Source organism: Telmatherina bonti (genome assembly GCF_933228915.1).
Source record: "Telmatherina bonti genome assembly, chromosome: 23".
Lineage (NCBI taxonomy): Eukaryota > Metazoa > Chordata > Actinopteri > Atheriniformes > Telmatherinidae > Telmatherina > Telmatherina bonti.
The window spans coordinates 7,346,371-7,361,025 of record NC_136632.1 but is presented as its reverse complement, the minus strand read 5'-3'; the positions used below and the strand labels follow the sequence as shown (position 1 = coordinate 7,361,025).

Below are 14,655 nucleotides of genomic sequence, written 5' to 3'. Positions count from 1 at the left end.
CATCTAAAAGGAAATACCTTAATACTATTCATGTATTTCCTGCGTTCTTTCAGGTTTCACGTGTGGGACATGTCATCTCTCACACAGATGTGGTAAGAACTGAATACATGTAGAGTATCAGATCAAATCAGCCAAGCTCACAACGTCTCCAGTAGATGTGATGCTGTATATTAGGCATGTGCACGTGTTTATGGATAGTATATGTCAGCAGCAGCAAGTGTCACATAAATGAAATCCAATCTACAAAACTTGACGTCATTCTGGCTATTTCTGTCTTTACAAGGGTCTGCTTGTGGGATCCAGAGGGGTGAACCAAAGATAGAGCATGACAACTCCTTATCACGTTTTCTCCGAGCAAAACGCCTAACCCTGATAAACAACCAGGGTACACCACAAATAATCAGCTTTAAAGCAACTCCAGTTTACTCAAATAGTCAGTTTTACTTCCTTTGATAGGATCAAAGCATCTCTCATGTTTCGTTGGATGTAAAAACTGAATGTTTTCTGACAATTTAAGAAGAACAACTGCGGGGAGAAAAAATTAGATCATGATTGGGAGCAAATGAAGGTTCTGGAGGACTGGAGGTGATCTTACAGGCTGTGGAGTTCTAAATGTACTGAAATCTATTGAAGAGGATAACGGTAATACTGTAGAGGATCCTATGACAGTAGTCTGAGTGAGATGTGATGAAGGCGTCAGTTCAATTCAGCTTTATTTGTCTAGAACTGCTTTACAACAACGTCATCTTAGGGCAGTTTACAGACACATTAAGTCAATTCTTCATCAATTTCCTGGTTCAGGAAAACCAACAGATTGCAGTGAATCATGACCTCGATCCAATCCAACCTGAGCTGCACAAGGCAACGGTGGAAAGGAAAAAAAAAAAATCCCTTTTAACAGGAAGGAAAAACCTCTGAGTGAGGGTGAATTTAGGTTAATTCATATTAATTAAATTTATTCAATTTAAATTAATTTATTTAACTGAAGTCTCGGCTGCGGGGAAAGAGACGGGGATGGGTGATGTTTTGAGCTGGTTAAAGGCTGTTTTTGTGTTGGGCGAAGGTGAGTTTAGTATCAAAAGTAACTCTGAGGTTCCAGCAGTGAGGCGAAGGTGAAGTTATCATATGTGAGGTAGAAATCTTTTACAGGTGAGGGAATCAGGACCAATTATGAGAATATGAGATTTATTGGAGAAGTTTGAGAAAATGATCTAGAGTCAAAAGACCAACATCAGACAGACAGTTTGGAAAAAGTTGATAGATTTAATGGATATGAATACTTTGATATCATCGGCATAGAGGTGGAAACAAAGACCATGATAATTAATGATATGAATGATCTGTAGAGGAAGAAGAGAAGAGGACCAAGTACCAAGCCTTGGGGGACACCTTTGGACAGGGTGGGCATTGAGGAAGGGTAGTTATTGATAGAAATTACCTGTTTTTGGTCTGCAAGATACGAAGTCTGCCAGGTGAAATGTCAGTGATGTAGAGCGGGGATTGTAGTTGGGAGAATCGTAAACAATTAGTCATTTTTAAGGCAGCGGTGAGGTCAAGGAGAATGATGAAGGAGAGCAAGCCAGACGAAGTCTTGTTGGAATATATTCATCCATTCATTTTCTGAACCGCTTAATCCAATTCAGGGTCGCGGGGAAGCTGGAGCCTATCCCAGCCGGCTTTGGGCGACAGGCAGGGTACACCCTGGACAGTTCGCCAGTCCATCGCAGGGCAGAACAGAGACGAACAACCACCCTCGCTCTTACCTATGGGCAATTTAGAGTAACCAATTAACCTAACATGCCTTGTTGGAATATAATCAACTGTTATTTCAACCATTTGTTTAAAAAAAAAAAAAATCAATGATTGTTAATATTACTGTCAAAATAAAAGAAAAAAAGGCAACAAAACATTTCTCTCTTGATATTTATGATCCTAATAAAACCTCCAAAAACCTGGAAAACTTGAGTGTGAAACTTTCTGATGCTTTAAAACCTAACCTTTCTGCATTCCACAAACCCTGAACCCTTCCTAAAGAGTTTATTCAAGTTATAGGAAACAAAAGATATTGTCTTCCAGCATAAAATTTCCCATATATGATCCTGAGATGAGGACTCCAGGTTTTCCACTCAGGAGGATGGAAGGAAAGATTCAACACAAAAGATTTAACACAAAAGATTCATCTCTCGAAATTTCAACACAACCAACCAAACTGTTTCACCACATTGAAACAAAGCAGTGTGAAACGTCTGCTAAGATATCACTAACTCCTGCCATTACAGATTAAAATAACGTGAAAACACAGTGAAGTAGAAGCAGACCAGAAGCAGAGTGCAGCACAACCAGCAAACCACTGGTCCAAGGTGCACGGATGGGTCACACATATTCTCTCCTGACACCTCCCACACTCTCTGCTGCATGCTGAGTGGAACAACAGGAAGCGCAGCTCCAACTACGGCAGCAGGGAGGGATGGTGAAGTACACTGCAGTCCTGAGGCAAATCTGCCCACATAGAAATTAACACTAGCTACTATTCGCTCCTTTTTCACACGCTTTGTATCCACATTCCAACACGTAGAACACACACGCATTCACATAAAGGACAAAAAATAAGTGTTTTATAGGATGTAGATATGGTTCGCTGACGGTGTGGAAACTTGTAAAGAGGAATGCTAAACTAGCAGGAGTATGGATGGTGTAGATTATATTGTATAAAGTATATGATCCTGCAGCGTTTAACCATCTGCTGATGGGATGCGAGACAACCTGTCCATTTGGAGAGGGGACAAGCACAAAGATATGACACACACACACACGCACATATTCTTAGTATTTGGAATTTTGTCAAGAAAATCTTTTGAACATGCACAGAAACAGAGTTTATATCACTTATGCCAGCTGCACAGTCTCTATGGTAACTGGTAGCTGTCATGGTAACATCTACTACCATGATGTAGATGCATGATAGAGGAATGGCTGACCTCGTATTACTCCACTTAATATCTAACAGACCCCACATACAGTACACAAACAGTCATTTTAGGGTCTTAAGAATTTTTTTTCCCTTTGATGTGTGTGTGTGTGTGTGTGTGTGTGTGTGTGTGTGTGCGTGCGTGCAGAACTTCCATGGTGCAATAATAGATGTACAGGAATGCTGGTACAAGTTCAGCCTTGTAGGTGAGATGCACTCTCACAAACCTACATACTCCTACACTCCTCCACAACATGATGCAGATTTACAGGCCTTCACAAGTGAAAACAGGAATGAAGAAGTCAAATCTTCCTTGCTGCAAATTTTTTTTTTCAAGAGGTTGGAGAAAAATATTAAACAAGATTTATGTTTCTGGGTTTTCTAAGAGTCAGAATCTAAACATAAGCCCAACCAAAGAAATAATTGTAGGAAAATGAGCATTTTCCAAATTACAAACTTTTGTTTGTCCCTTTGAAAAAAAATGTCCATAAAAAAAAAAACAAAAAACCTTTTGCATCTTTTTCATTTATTACCATATAATGTCATTGTAGTGTAAAATGTGTCCACTAGGGGGCATGGGACATGTATCACATTGGGTACAACAGGATTTTGAGCAAAGTTTTTGCCATAGAATGATGCAAAATAATACAAAAAAAATACAAAATAATACTGTTAAAGAGGACCTCACAAAAAGAAGTCTTCCTTAACAAGAGGGTTAAAAATAATCAGGACTTTAATTTGGAATTTAATAACTGGCAATAATTTTACTAAATGAGGTAGCCTAATGCTGAAGAAAAGCATTGGAATCTGGAGGAAAAGCTAGGTGTGAATGTGGACCTGGAGTTAAGGTGTGTGAAGATGTAGACTTGAAAGCAGGATGGAGAGGCAGGACACGAAATCAAGACATTTTAATGTAAAACTCGAATGAACAGAGGTGACTACAAACAATGAACCGAATGAGAACAGAAACCAAGAGGTAATAATACAAAAAATCAATGAGACACAGGTGTAATTGATAAGCTAAAGGAACCAAGGTAAACTATTGAAACAACCATGACAGGTTCTCTATATATAAAACTCTTCCCTCCCCCACCCTCCCAGCACCTCTGGACAAAGCGAAGACTGTTTCATCTCAAGTTCGGGAGCTTGAGGGTCCTACACAGTATCTTAGCTGTTCCTAGGACTGTGCTCCTCTGGATGGAAACGTCTGATGTTTCACCAGGTATCTGTTGGAGCCACTTCTCCAGTGTGGGGGACACGGCCCCCATTGCTCCGATGTCTATGAGTAACACTGTTGCTTTCACCTTTCTCAGGCTCCTTCTTCCTGGTATTTCCATCATTGGGGATGGATACATCAATCACTGCGGCTTTCCTCTGCTGCTTCTCCATGATCACTATGTCTGGCTTTTATGCCGTCACCAATTTGTCAGTCTGAATCTAGAAGTCCCGGAGGATCTTAGCCTAGACTGATAGATAGATAGATAGATAGATAGATAGATAGATAGATAGATAGATAGATAGATAGATAGATAGATAGATAGATAGATACATAGATAGATAGATAGATAGATGGACGGACGGACGGACGGACGGACGGACGGACGGACGGACGGACGGACGGACGGACGGACAGACAGACAGACAGACAGACAGACAGACAGACAGACAGACAGACAGACAGACAGACAGACAGAGACAGACAGACAGACAGACAGACAGATAGACAGACAGATAGATAGATAGATAGATAGATAGATAGACAGACAGACAGACAGACAGACTGCAATACATCTCATGTATATATTCATGGACTAAGCCTAAAGTCACATATTAATGGAAGGCAGGGATGAATAGCTAGAAGCACTCAGAGTGCAGGCCGTAGGATGATTCACCGGAAGAAACCCCAAAAGGCCCAAAAGCCCACCCAGTTACCAACCCCATGCCAACATTTGTGTATACTTCAGGCTACAGTCTCTTTGTATTTCCATCATCAGGAAGAGATGCCGACGTCTTGTCAGTATACTTCAGCTTTATTTGTATAGACCCACTTCACAGCAAAGCCTTTTTCAGTTTGAACCAGTAAACATAAATAGCCTAGTTAAGGAAAACCAACTGATTGCATCAAATCTTGATCTGGATCCGGTCCTGGATCTAGTCCTGGATCCTGAGCTGCACGAAGCAGTGGTCCAGCTCATTTATAATCCTTAACTCTGGAAACATACCTGGCCAGGTGCTTCATCTTTGTGCATAAAGTTCAGACACAAAGATGAAGCAACTGGCTCTGATAGTCTCAACATTTTTTCTAAAGGTGGCAAACTGGTTGAGCTGTGATAGCTGTCATCAACCATGACGCCATCTTGTTCTTCTTTTTGCCAGTGGGCATTATCTGCTGAGTTAGAAGCTGCAATTGCAAAACGATCCCTAATCACCTGACGGTGAACCAGATGGTGATCTGGGTCACCTCCAAGATCTAATCACTCGGTCCTGGTTCCATTTCCCATCCACAACCTCCTAACATATGTTGCCACCAGGCAGACAAACCAACACTGCTGACAACGTAACCTCCACCTCGGTGGAGGCAATCATTTCAACCTGCTCCTTTTCCAACGTAAAAATTCTTGATATACTCTTTTGAATTAATTCTCTATTTCTGTTTTATCTTTACTTCCTTAACTATTCTTCTGGGATTTGGAGTCTATTTGTCTTTACATGTGCGGACTAAAACACCAATAACAGTAAAGAGTAGAAAACACAGACTGTGTTTGACCTGCTCTCTGTTAACACACGACAAGATGATGTCACTGCAACGTGTCACACAGCATTGCGGTTAACAAAGAAACTACATCAGGGAAGTGCCATCGTTTAGAAAAGATTAGCTGTCCTCATCTGGATAAACTCATTACCTTTGACTTTATTCTAATTAGTAACATTTTCTGAAACAAGGCATTTACAGTGTAATACTGTAACAACGTACAGAAAACGTGGAATAATTACTACAAGGCATTTCAATTTCTTATGATTGGTGATTATACACAACCATGCTTGACAAAGATTACAATTACAACAATGCAAGTGTAACCAGTGGCACATCACACACACATAGACACTTAAAGGCATCCACTTCTGACATCATGGTCCACTCATGTGGAAAACATTACGGGGATTGTTCCTTAAGGAGCACAAACTATCTGCACTTCACAGCCGAGGATGTGTCTTCCCAAAATGAAATCCATTTCTAATTGCTTCCCTCTGCGCTCCCTGAGGAATCCCTTTAAATGAGAGAAAATTGAAGCCCTCATGCAGTTGTTTGTCCCCTCTTCACCTCCAGCCGAGCTCTGACTCAAGTGAAAGGCAGCAGCGCCACCATGTGGCTTCTTATAGGATGTGTGTGCGTCTCACTGCACTGCAGGGAAATGAATGTGCACATTACTCACTCCAGTCATTTCCCTCCAGTCTGAACAGTATCTGATGCACGATCCTAGATCTTATCCATGTTCATCATCACCATATTCATTTACGTCATCATCATCATCACATATTCACGCAGGTATCAGATGCTCCGCTGTGCGAGCCAAATTCCCAACAGTCCTGTTGTTTAAGTTGCACAATGAGGTGTCAGTTCTGGTGCTTCTTACTCCGATTCATAAGTTTAGTAAAGAAAAGATGATCTATGATCATAAACGCAAGTTGATAGAGTCACAACATTCTGCTATTACTGCTTGTGGTATATATATACGGTCCACAGCAGCTTAGCTGGTGGATGAAGATGCTCCCACACATCGTTTCCAATCATGAAGCGTGAAGAAACACATTTTTTAAGCTTTAACCACTGAATGTTTAATACATTTTGTACTCAAGCTAAAGGAAAATAGACGGGTACAAATCAGTGTTATAAACTGCTAAATTAAATATGAATGAGTAATTTTGGTAGCTGCAGGTGAAAGCAAACTATCTGAGCCAATGACTGCAGTGTGATTTGTTTAATTTAAACGTGGAGGAAAAAATTCCAATTATAGTCAGTGTGTCCAATTTTAATGATAATTTCCTATGAAATATTAATGTCAATTGAATAATTAAAAAAAAAAAAAAAAAAAGAAATCAAGACTGAATGAGTTTTCTTTTGTGCGTTTCAGGCTTTGGATTCCCTTATTATACTTTTAATGAAATTTTCCAGAATTATGATAAATAGCACACACGTCGCCCGTACTGAATGCATAATACGTCTCCTTTTATAATAGAAAACTAATATTAGGTCAAGTACTTTTCCTTTAAAACACACGTTAAAGTGTTTTTAAGCTTTCTGTGCAGTTATTTTTTTTATTATTACTTCTGTTTGTGAAAACACTGGACTCCTTCCACCATGAACTGCGAACACCAACGTTATGGCCTTGCTTTTTATACAAAACAAAGTATTTAAAAAGTACAGTCCCTCAAAAATCATGTAGACTCATACCAAAATAATCCCAGAGTTCTGGCTTCAGGCCTTTATGAAGTGCACAGTGATGCATTCCTCTGCAAACACCTCCTCTGTAGTTACTTCCATGCTTCTTCTTATTTTACCTTGTATCAGATGTTTTCAGGTGACTGGATACCAACCAACCGATTATATTGTCCAGTGATAACATTTCTGAAATGGTTTAATAAATAAGTTAATGCTTTAATACTGGATATTATATTGGATACACAACATTTGAGACCTTTTGCATCAAACTAGCCTCAAAAACTGGTTGCACATAATCCGATACTTGTCTTCTGCCCCTGGTGGATCAAATAATGTACTGCAATCATTTAGACAAGACAATAATCTGAAAAATGTATATAGTACTTTTTTTTGTTTTTACAATGTCCTAAAAGGCCAAATAAAAGCGTCAGATTTAAAAGAAAAATGAACTTTTCTCCCCAGTTTCTCTTGCGTCAGGGTTAATAATGCTCTGCTAGCCGTTTGTACCCCAACAAATGGCCAATTAATACACTTTTTATTCAAGTGATGTTAGAAAAAGTGCTAAAAATGGAGAACACGGATAAGTGGTGTGATTTTAGGAAACGGGTATGTGATGGAGAACGTCCCATCTTGCAGCAAGTTTGTGGTTGAAAGAAGGACTGGTAGTCTAATAGCTGTCCATGGTCCAGCTATAGATGAGGGCAGTGAGTGTTTGACATGAAAACTGCTCATAAATGATTTTTCAGTAAGTTTACTGCATGATTTGAGCTCTCAGGATGTTTTACTGTATGCTTTCTCACTGTAGATCTAAAAGAAAGCGGTGATGGAGTGGAGTCACGGGTCGCTCGATGCCCTGAAAAGGAACCACTTGAATAGAGGTGTAGATTAATAGAAGACAGGAACTGCTGCAGTGTTTCTGACTTATTTAGACCAAAAAATGCCACTCATGTCATTAATACCTCAGCAAGTTGTGTCAGCTTGTGAAAAGAAAGCACAAGATGATCCTTTTATCCTGTCAGAATGCAGGGAATCTGCTCTGGTAGCAGAATAGGAACTTTCACATAAACTTCTGCAGGTCATGTTGGCTTGTCTATTTGTTTTCTTTCTCTGGTTTACTGCTTTTTTCTTCCACTTTCTGGCCCTTCACTCTGGCTTGTCTGTTACATATATTCAATGTCAAGATTTTCCTTTTGGCTCCAGAGTTAAAGAACCTGCAGTGTGTCTGAACTTTGGGTTCGGCAAGGTGCCTTTGTGTGGCTTTAGCAGTACGTAGTTCCAATCCAAACACACAGCAACATCATCTGCTGGTATAGATGTTTAGCAACGAAGTAGAACTACTTCACTACTGTACTCAAGTAGTAAAATGCGGTATCTTTACTTCATTGAAGTATTACTTTTTCTCTCCTACTTCCACTTTTACTCCACTACATATTTTGGATCACTATGATACTTTTACTCCGATACATTTTTATTGTCCTGCGTCGTTATTTGTTACAACAGCAAAAAAAAAAAAAAAAAAACACAAAAGAAAAGAAAAAAAACACTATGGTAATTTGTTTAAATCAATTATACTTGTTAGAGTGTGATGTTTGTCGCTATAGACAATCTCTGTCAGTTTCAGTTTCATGCCAGTTAAAAAAATAAAAAGAGTGGGACCTCTTTCCTCTAGCAAAAGGATCTCTGGCAGCTTTGCAGAGCGGGAATGAAGGAGCGTCACGTAGCAAGTTAGCAGCAACATAATATGTTCTTTTGCTTTATAAGCGACATAACCGTATAAAAGTGTGTGTGTGTGTGTGTGTGTGTGTGTGTGTGTGTGTGTGTGTGTGTGTGTGTGTGTGTGTGAATCAACAATACTAATTTCTTTAGTTTTCACAGAGGAACTAGCTTATAAGTGGCCAATTTGCCTTTGGTTGCCATAAGTTATGGATAAAGAGAGACGTCTTTACATAAAACAAAAAAAACATTTAACGTATACCTACTGGTTTAAGAAGGGGAAAAAGCTCTGGAGGGGAATGAACACACTTGATATGAGTTTTTATCTCATGGATCTCCCTGTTCATGTCCTACTGCTCCAGCAAAAGGATTTCTGAACGTTTGAAATCAGAAACAATATGATATACAAAGTTTAATGTTGTCTTAAATAACTACACGACACAATGAAATACTTTTACTCTCAGTATTTGAGTAAAGATTTTAAAATAAACTACTTGTAATACTTAAGAACAAAAAATGTTGAATACTTTAGAACTTCTACTTAAGTGGAGCATTTCAGGAACACTTCAACTTCTATTCAAGTAACTTTATTCATAGAGTACTTGTACTTTTACTTGAGTCTTGATTTCTAGTACTTGATACATGTCTGTCTGCTGGATACCACAACGGCCTGGCTAAAGGAAAAGTCACACTGGTACAGGTGCATCCAGCTGTAGTTTGTTGGACAAACTTTGGTATTTTTGCATTTTTTTTTTTTTTATCTTGTTATAATGATGGTGAGTCAGACGACCATGCAAAGTCTTCTCCAGCACATCCCAAAGATCCTCAGTGAGGTTCAGTCTGGGCTCTGTGGTGTGGTGGTCAGTCCGTGTGCGAACGTGACGTCTCCTGTTCCCTGAAACACTCCTTCTCAGTCATGAATCCTGGTGATGTCATCTGGGAATAAGATTGTACCACCAGGAAGGTGGAATAACCTCATTAAGTATACCGAGGTAGTCCACTGACCTCCAATGCTGCTGAACCTAGACCTGCTCCTAGAGCCGATCCTAGACCTGAACCTGGACTTGACCAACTGCAGCGACTCCATATCACAGACTGCCCTCACAGGCCGGTACAGTAGACACCAGATACTTCATCTTCCTCTCTTCTTAACCTTGTGCTCCCATCGCTCTGGAACAGGATCAGTCTGGACTCATCCCACCACATGACCCTCTTCCAGCTCCAGAACCCAATCTTTATGTTTCCTAGCAACCTGAAGCCTTTTGATCTGGTCAGCCTCACTGATAAGTGGTTTTCTGACAACTTCAGCTGTTCAGCTCCTTGAGTTCCCTTCACATTGTTCATGTAGAAATCTTCTTCCTTGTTACTATTAAAGCTAATCCCGAGTCCAACTGTCGTTTTTCTTCAATGTAATTTCACCAAACATTGAAGCGGTCACCAATCGCAATCGGGAGGGTTTTCTGACCACATTTCATCCTCTGAGACGATGGTTTCCCATCGTCCTTCCACTTTTTAATCATGCATTAGACCAGGGGTGTCAAACTTCAGTCCTCAAGAGCCGGTATCCAGCAGGTTTTTGTTGTTTCCATGCTCAAACACAACTGATTCAAATTGAATGGATCTAACAGCTTCTTGTCAACTTGTTTATTCATTTTTTCCGGTGTTTTGGAGCATGGAGAGAACAAAAGCCTGCAGGATAGTGGTCCTCGAGGAGTGGAGTTTGACACCTGTGCATTAGACTGTTCTTAAGCCAGTTTTAGAAGTTTCAGAGTCTGTTTAGATGCTTCTCTGCTTGATGCCAATAATGAAAGCTTTGTTAAACATCTTTTCCATGTCCGTGGGATGTGTCTTTCCACATGGTTGCTTAAGAAATGAGAAGCTACTCACTGCATCAGTTGCACTTAAATAAAACAATCTCTCATGTCGTAATTATCCAATAGGAGGCTTTTCTGTTTAGTTAAAATATATTTTTTTACCATTATTTCAGTGACAAGGAAATATCTAAATACTTAACTACCTATAAAAGTACAGTGTACCCATTATGATTGATGCTTATATATATTTTCTATGAACATGGGTAGTGGCACGTGTCTGAACTCAAGTTACAGCTGGTTCACGTTCATGTCTTCCCTTTTTCAGTCATATCATCCATAACTTGCAGAAAAATGGCTGGAAACTCAGCTCCAGCAGGGGTGTTAGCGGCGTGAATATACACACGCAGCCATGACGCAGTCGATTAGTAAAGTACATGCAATGCTGACACCGTATTCCCTGCATGAAGCTGACATTAACCTTCAACCACCGCCCTGGGAGGATGCAGTAGCTCCGTTATGCTACTGGATATTTAATGTAATTACATCTTAAGGGGTACTGACAGCATTAGTGAGGATGAAGAACAGTCAATCGTGGATTCTGACCTTCACTGTTACCAGATTTCACCTTGTAGCAATGGGAGAACGTCAACCAGCATGTTTAACTGGGATCTCCACAGTTACTCAACACCAAATTAACATTAAAAAACCACTTTAATTCATCCAGGTAGTTCCAATAAACACAAAGCATAAACATTAAGGTGTACTGAGTCTGATCAGCTGATCAGTCCAAGGCCTGAAATAACACAAACATTTGATCCACACATGTTTATACATCAAGTACTTTGTAAGAAATCTGGTATAAACTAAAATATACCGGTTTCTGTTTGTTCATTCTGTGGATACATGAAACAAATAGAAACAAACTCTATCATCATAAACAGGTCAAAAGCAATCAAACCAGATTTCTGTTCTGCTCTTTTATCTTTTCTTCTTCAGTATTATTAATATGATAATGTTGAAACCACTTTGTTTACGTTGCATGACTAAAAAAACAGAAAACTAAAAAGTTTTGGTTCTGGTTTTAATATGTTAAAGTCCCACTAATGAACTTTGGCAGCTTCTCCTCTTATGAAGACAAATTCAGCTCCTGCCCTGCATCCTGTCTCTTCTCTGAGATCCGTCCAGCCAGTGAAAGTCATTCACATAATGACTCCTGTCTCAACTTTCTTTCTTTTCCTGACTTGCATCCAAACAGGTCAGAGTTTAAAGGTCAGAAAGTTGTGTAGCTTTGCTTTAAAAGCATCTCTGCTGAAGTAAACATTAGCGTTGTGTCATTTTGAGGATTTTTCCGACATTTCTTCTTTAGGAAAGCAAAAAGTCCAGGTTATAAAGCCATGTCTTCCTCAACCTGCTTGTCTATGTACGGTCACTGCCATGTTGAAAAGAGGTAACACCTCCTTCTGGATATCTGAAAGGCTATCTAAGTTATTATACTATGTTTTTCCACAAACTTTACGCTTGTGCAGCCTCTAGTGGATTCACACAGTTAATACTTCCAGCAAAACTTCATGTGTTTAAATGCACATGAAGAACACATTGGCCTCAACATCTGTGCTTCCAGAGTGGCAGAGCAGACTGATGTATAGTTTGCTTTATAGCTGCAGACTGAGATAAACACATACAGAAATATGAGTATGTATTAACACTTCTTCTATCTCACATATGCACAGAAACACACACACACACACACACACACACACACACACAGAAAAGTGCAACGTGTGGGCGGTATCCCCAGCACGATGAAACATCTTGCATCCCACATGCTTATATAACTCCCTCTCCACCTCCTCCAGCTGATCACTCATCACTTTACCCTCTGCTGGAAGGAAAAACACCCCTTCTAGCTCTCCTTCCTCTCATTGAAATCAACGAGACGGGCGCTCTGCAATCCAGCTTGATTTGGTTGCACTTGCAGCATCAAAGGAGCGCATCACTCCGATCTTTGTAAGATTTTATGTCTTACAAAGATTGAATAACTGCATTTCGTCTGACAGCACAGGAGCTCAAATGTCGAAGCAGGTTATCGTCAGCGTTACTATGTAAAAACACCGAAAATCTAACTCTGCAGCTGTGTAAGATGCAAAAGCTCAGCACATTTCAATAGCTGGAACTCAAAATTTAGCAAATAGAGCTGATAAAATCAGGACAAAGAGAGAAAAAAAAAATGGAAGTAATGTGATGACTGGACAGTAAAACTGCGCCTCCTCTAGTCTGCATTCTGAGCACACGTTGCACGGTAATGAGAAGAAATGCCCGATGGGCTTTCTGCACAGCAGCATGACATCCTCCCCACTGAGGGAACCTTCACATTCGCTTCAGCCCACATTTAGGAAAGGAGCCAACGGACTTAAAGAGGGGAAGATACACACACACACACACACTCTGCCATCAAGGTGAAAGACGAGGACACAAACAAGTCGATCCATCTGCAGGAAGCTTTGCTGTCCTTGAATGAACGAGAGAAACTTCGACTGTGAGTTATTATTACCAGCTAAAGTGTTTTATTTGGCTTCATTTGTTTTTTTTTTGACATAGTATTATAACATCTGCAGGTTTTTAAAAAAAAAACAAAAAACAAAAACCCTGCTGGCATTGGTGCATTTAGTTTAGACGATTTGTTGATGACGTCCGTTTAGCAGAGCTGTGTTGTGACCAAGTTCAAGCAAACTTTATCTAAACTTCCCATGTTTGGCCCACATATGCAGCATCGTTTGGCCCATTTCTGGTCTTAACTTGTGCCTTTCAAAGGATCTTAGCGATCAGTCACATGACCACCACATGTGGCCCACAAGCACAAAGCTGTAAAGTCTAGACTGGATTCTCAGATCTGGGCCTCTTCTGGCCCACACAACACTCAGCAGGTGCCCAGATGAGACCCAAACGTGTCTGCTACCTGGTTGTGTTCATCATGCTCTGCTTGACCCAACGCAACGTCCAGCCAGGGTCAAAATGTGCCGTGAAAAAGCCTCAGCTCATGTGAGCGAGTTTTCGATCCGTGGGAGAAGGTTTAACTCTTCACGATCGGATCAGCTGGAAAACATCTGTACGCTTGTTCCACTGGTTTCTGTGGTGCACATCTGGACCATGTGGTGTTTAAGTGAGGTATAGAGCAGGGATCCTCAATCCTGACCCTGGAGGGGTGGTGTCCTGCAGGTTTTAGAGTTTTCCCTGCTGCAACACGCCTGATTCAGACAGACATGTGTGGAGCTTCTCTGCTCATGTCAACTCTTCATTTGAGTCAGGTGTGTTGCAGCAGATCAAAATGTCATCATGTCATCGTATGCTTGAGGCGGAGTGAGGAGATGAGATGTAAAAACACGCCGCTGATCGGGTCACTTTATCCAGCCTCCGTGTCAACATGTCAGCTGGAGTCACTGGTTTCAGTCGGACAGATGAAGTATTTGTGCATGTAAGCGTTGCCTCCGATGCACTAAGTTTATCCTTTCACATGCATATTTTTCAGGACAAAATGGTGTGATTTGACTTACATTTATGAGCTCGATCTCCCATATCTTTTTGACCAGCTCCATGGAGGTGTAGCCGTTGATGAGGAAAGTCTTGGTGTAGTCGCCAAGCTCCAGAGAGTCCAACCACTCTGCCACAGACGTGGGATTGTTGCCGTCATAGCCAACTGGTCTCACCTTTTGTCCAGATTA

The 14,655-nt window shown here is 40.5% G+C and overlaps 1 protein-coding gene across 4 annotated transcripts in view; it reads right to left on the bottom strand.

The window, feature by feature from the left end:
• Nucleotides 1-14,655, bottom strand: part of anks1b (ankyrin repeat and sterile alpha motif domain containing 1B) — a gene marked incomplete at its 5' end in the record, with an annotated part of 320,790 nt that overhangs the window by 34,590 nt on the left and 271,545 nt on the right. For 3 of the 4 annotated variants that reach the window (XM_079263373.1, XM_079263374.1, XM_079263376.1), the window contains one exon: nucleotides 14,488-14,640. In XM_079263373.1, the coding sequence (XP_079119499.1) occupies nucleotides 14,488-14,640 (153 nt within the window). Of the gene's footprint in view, nucleotides 1-14,430; nucleotides 14,641-14,655 lie in introns of all 4 variants that reach the window. The other variant, XM_079263375.1, reaches the window with a different exon arrangement.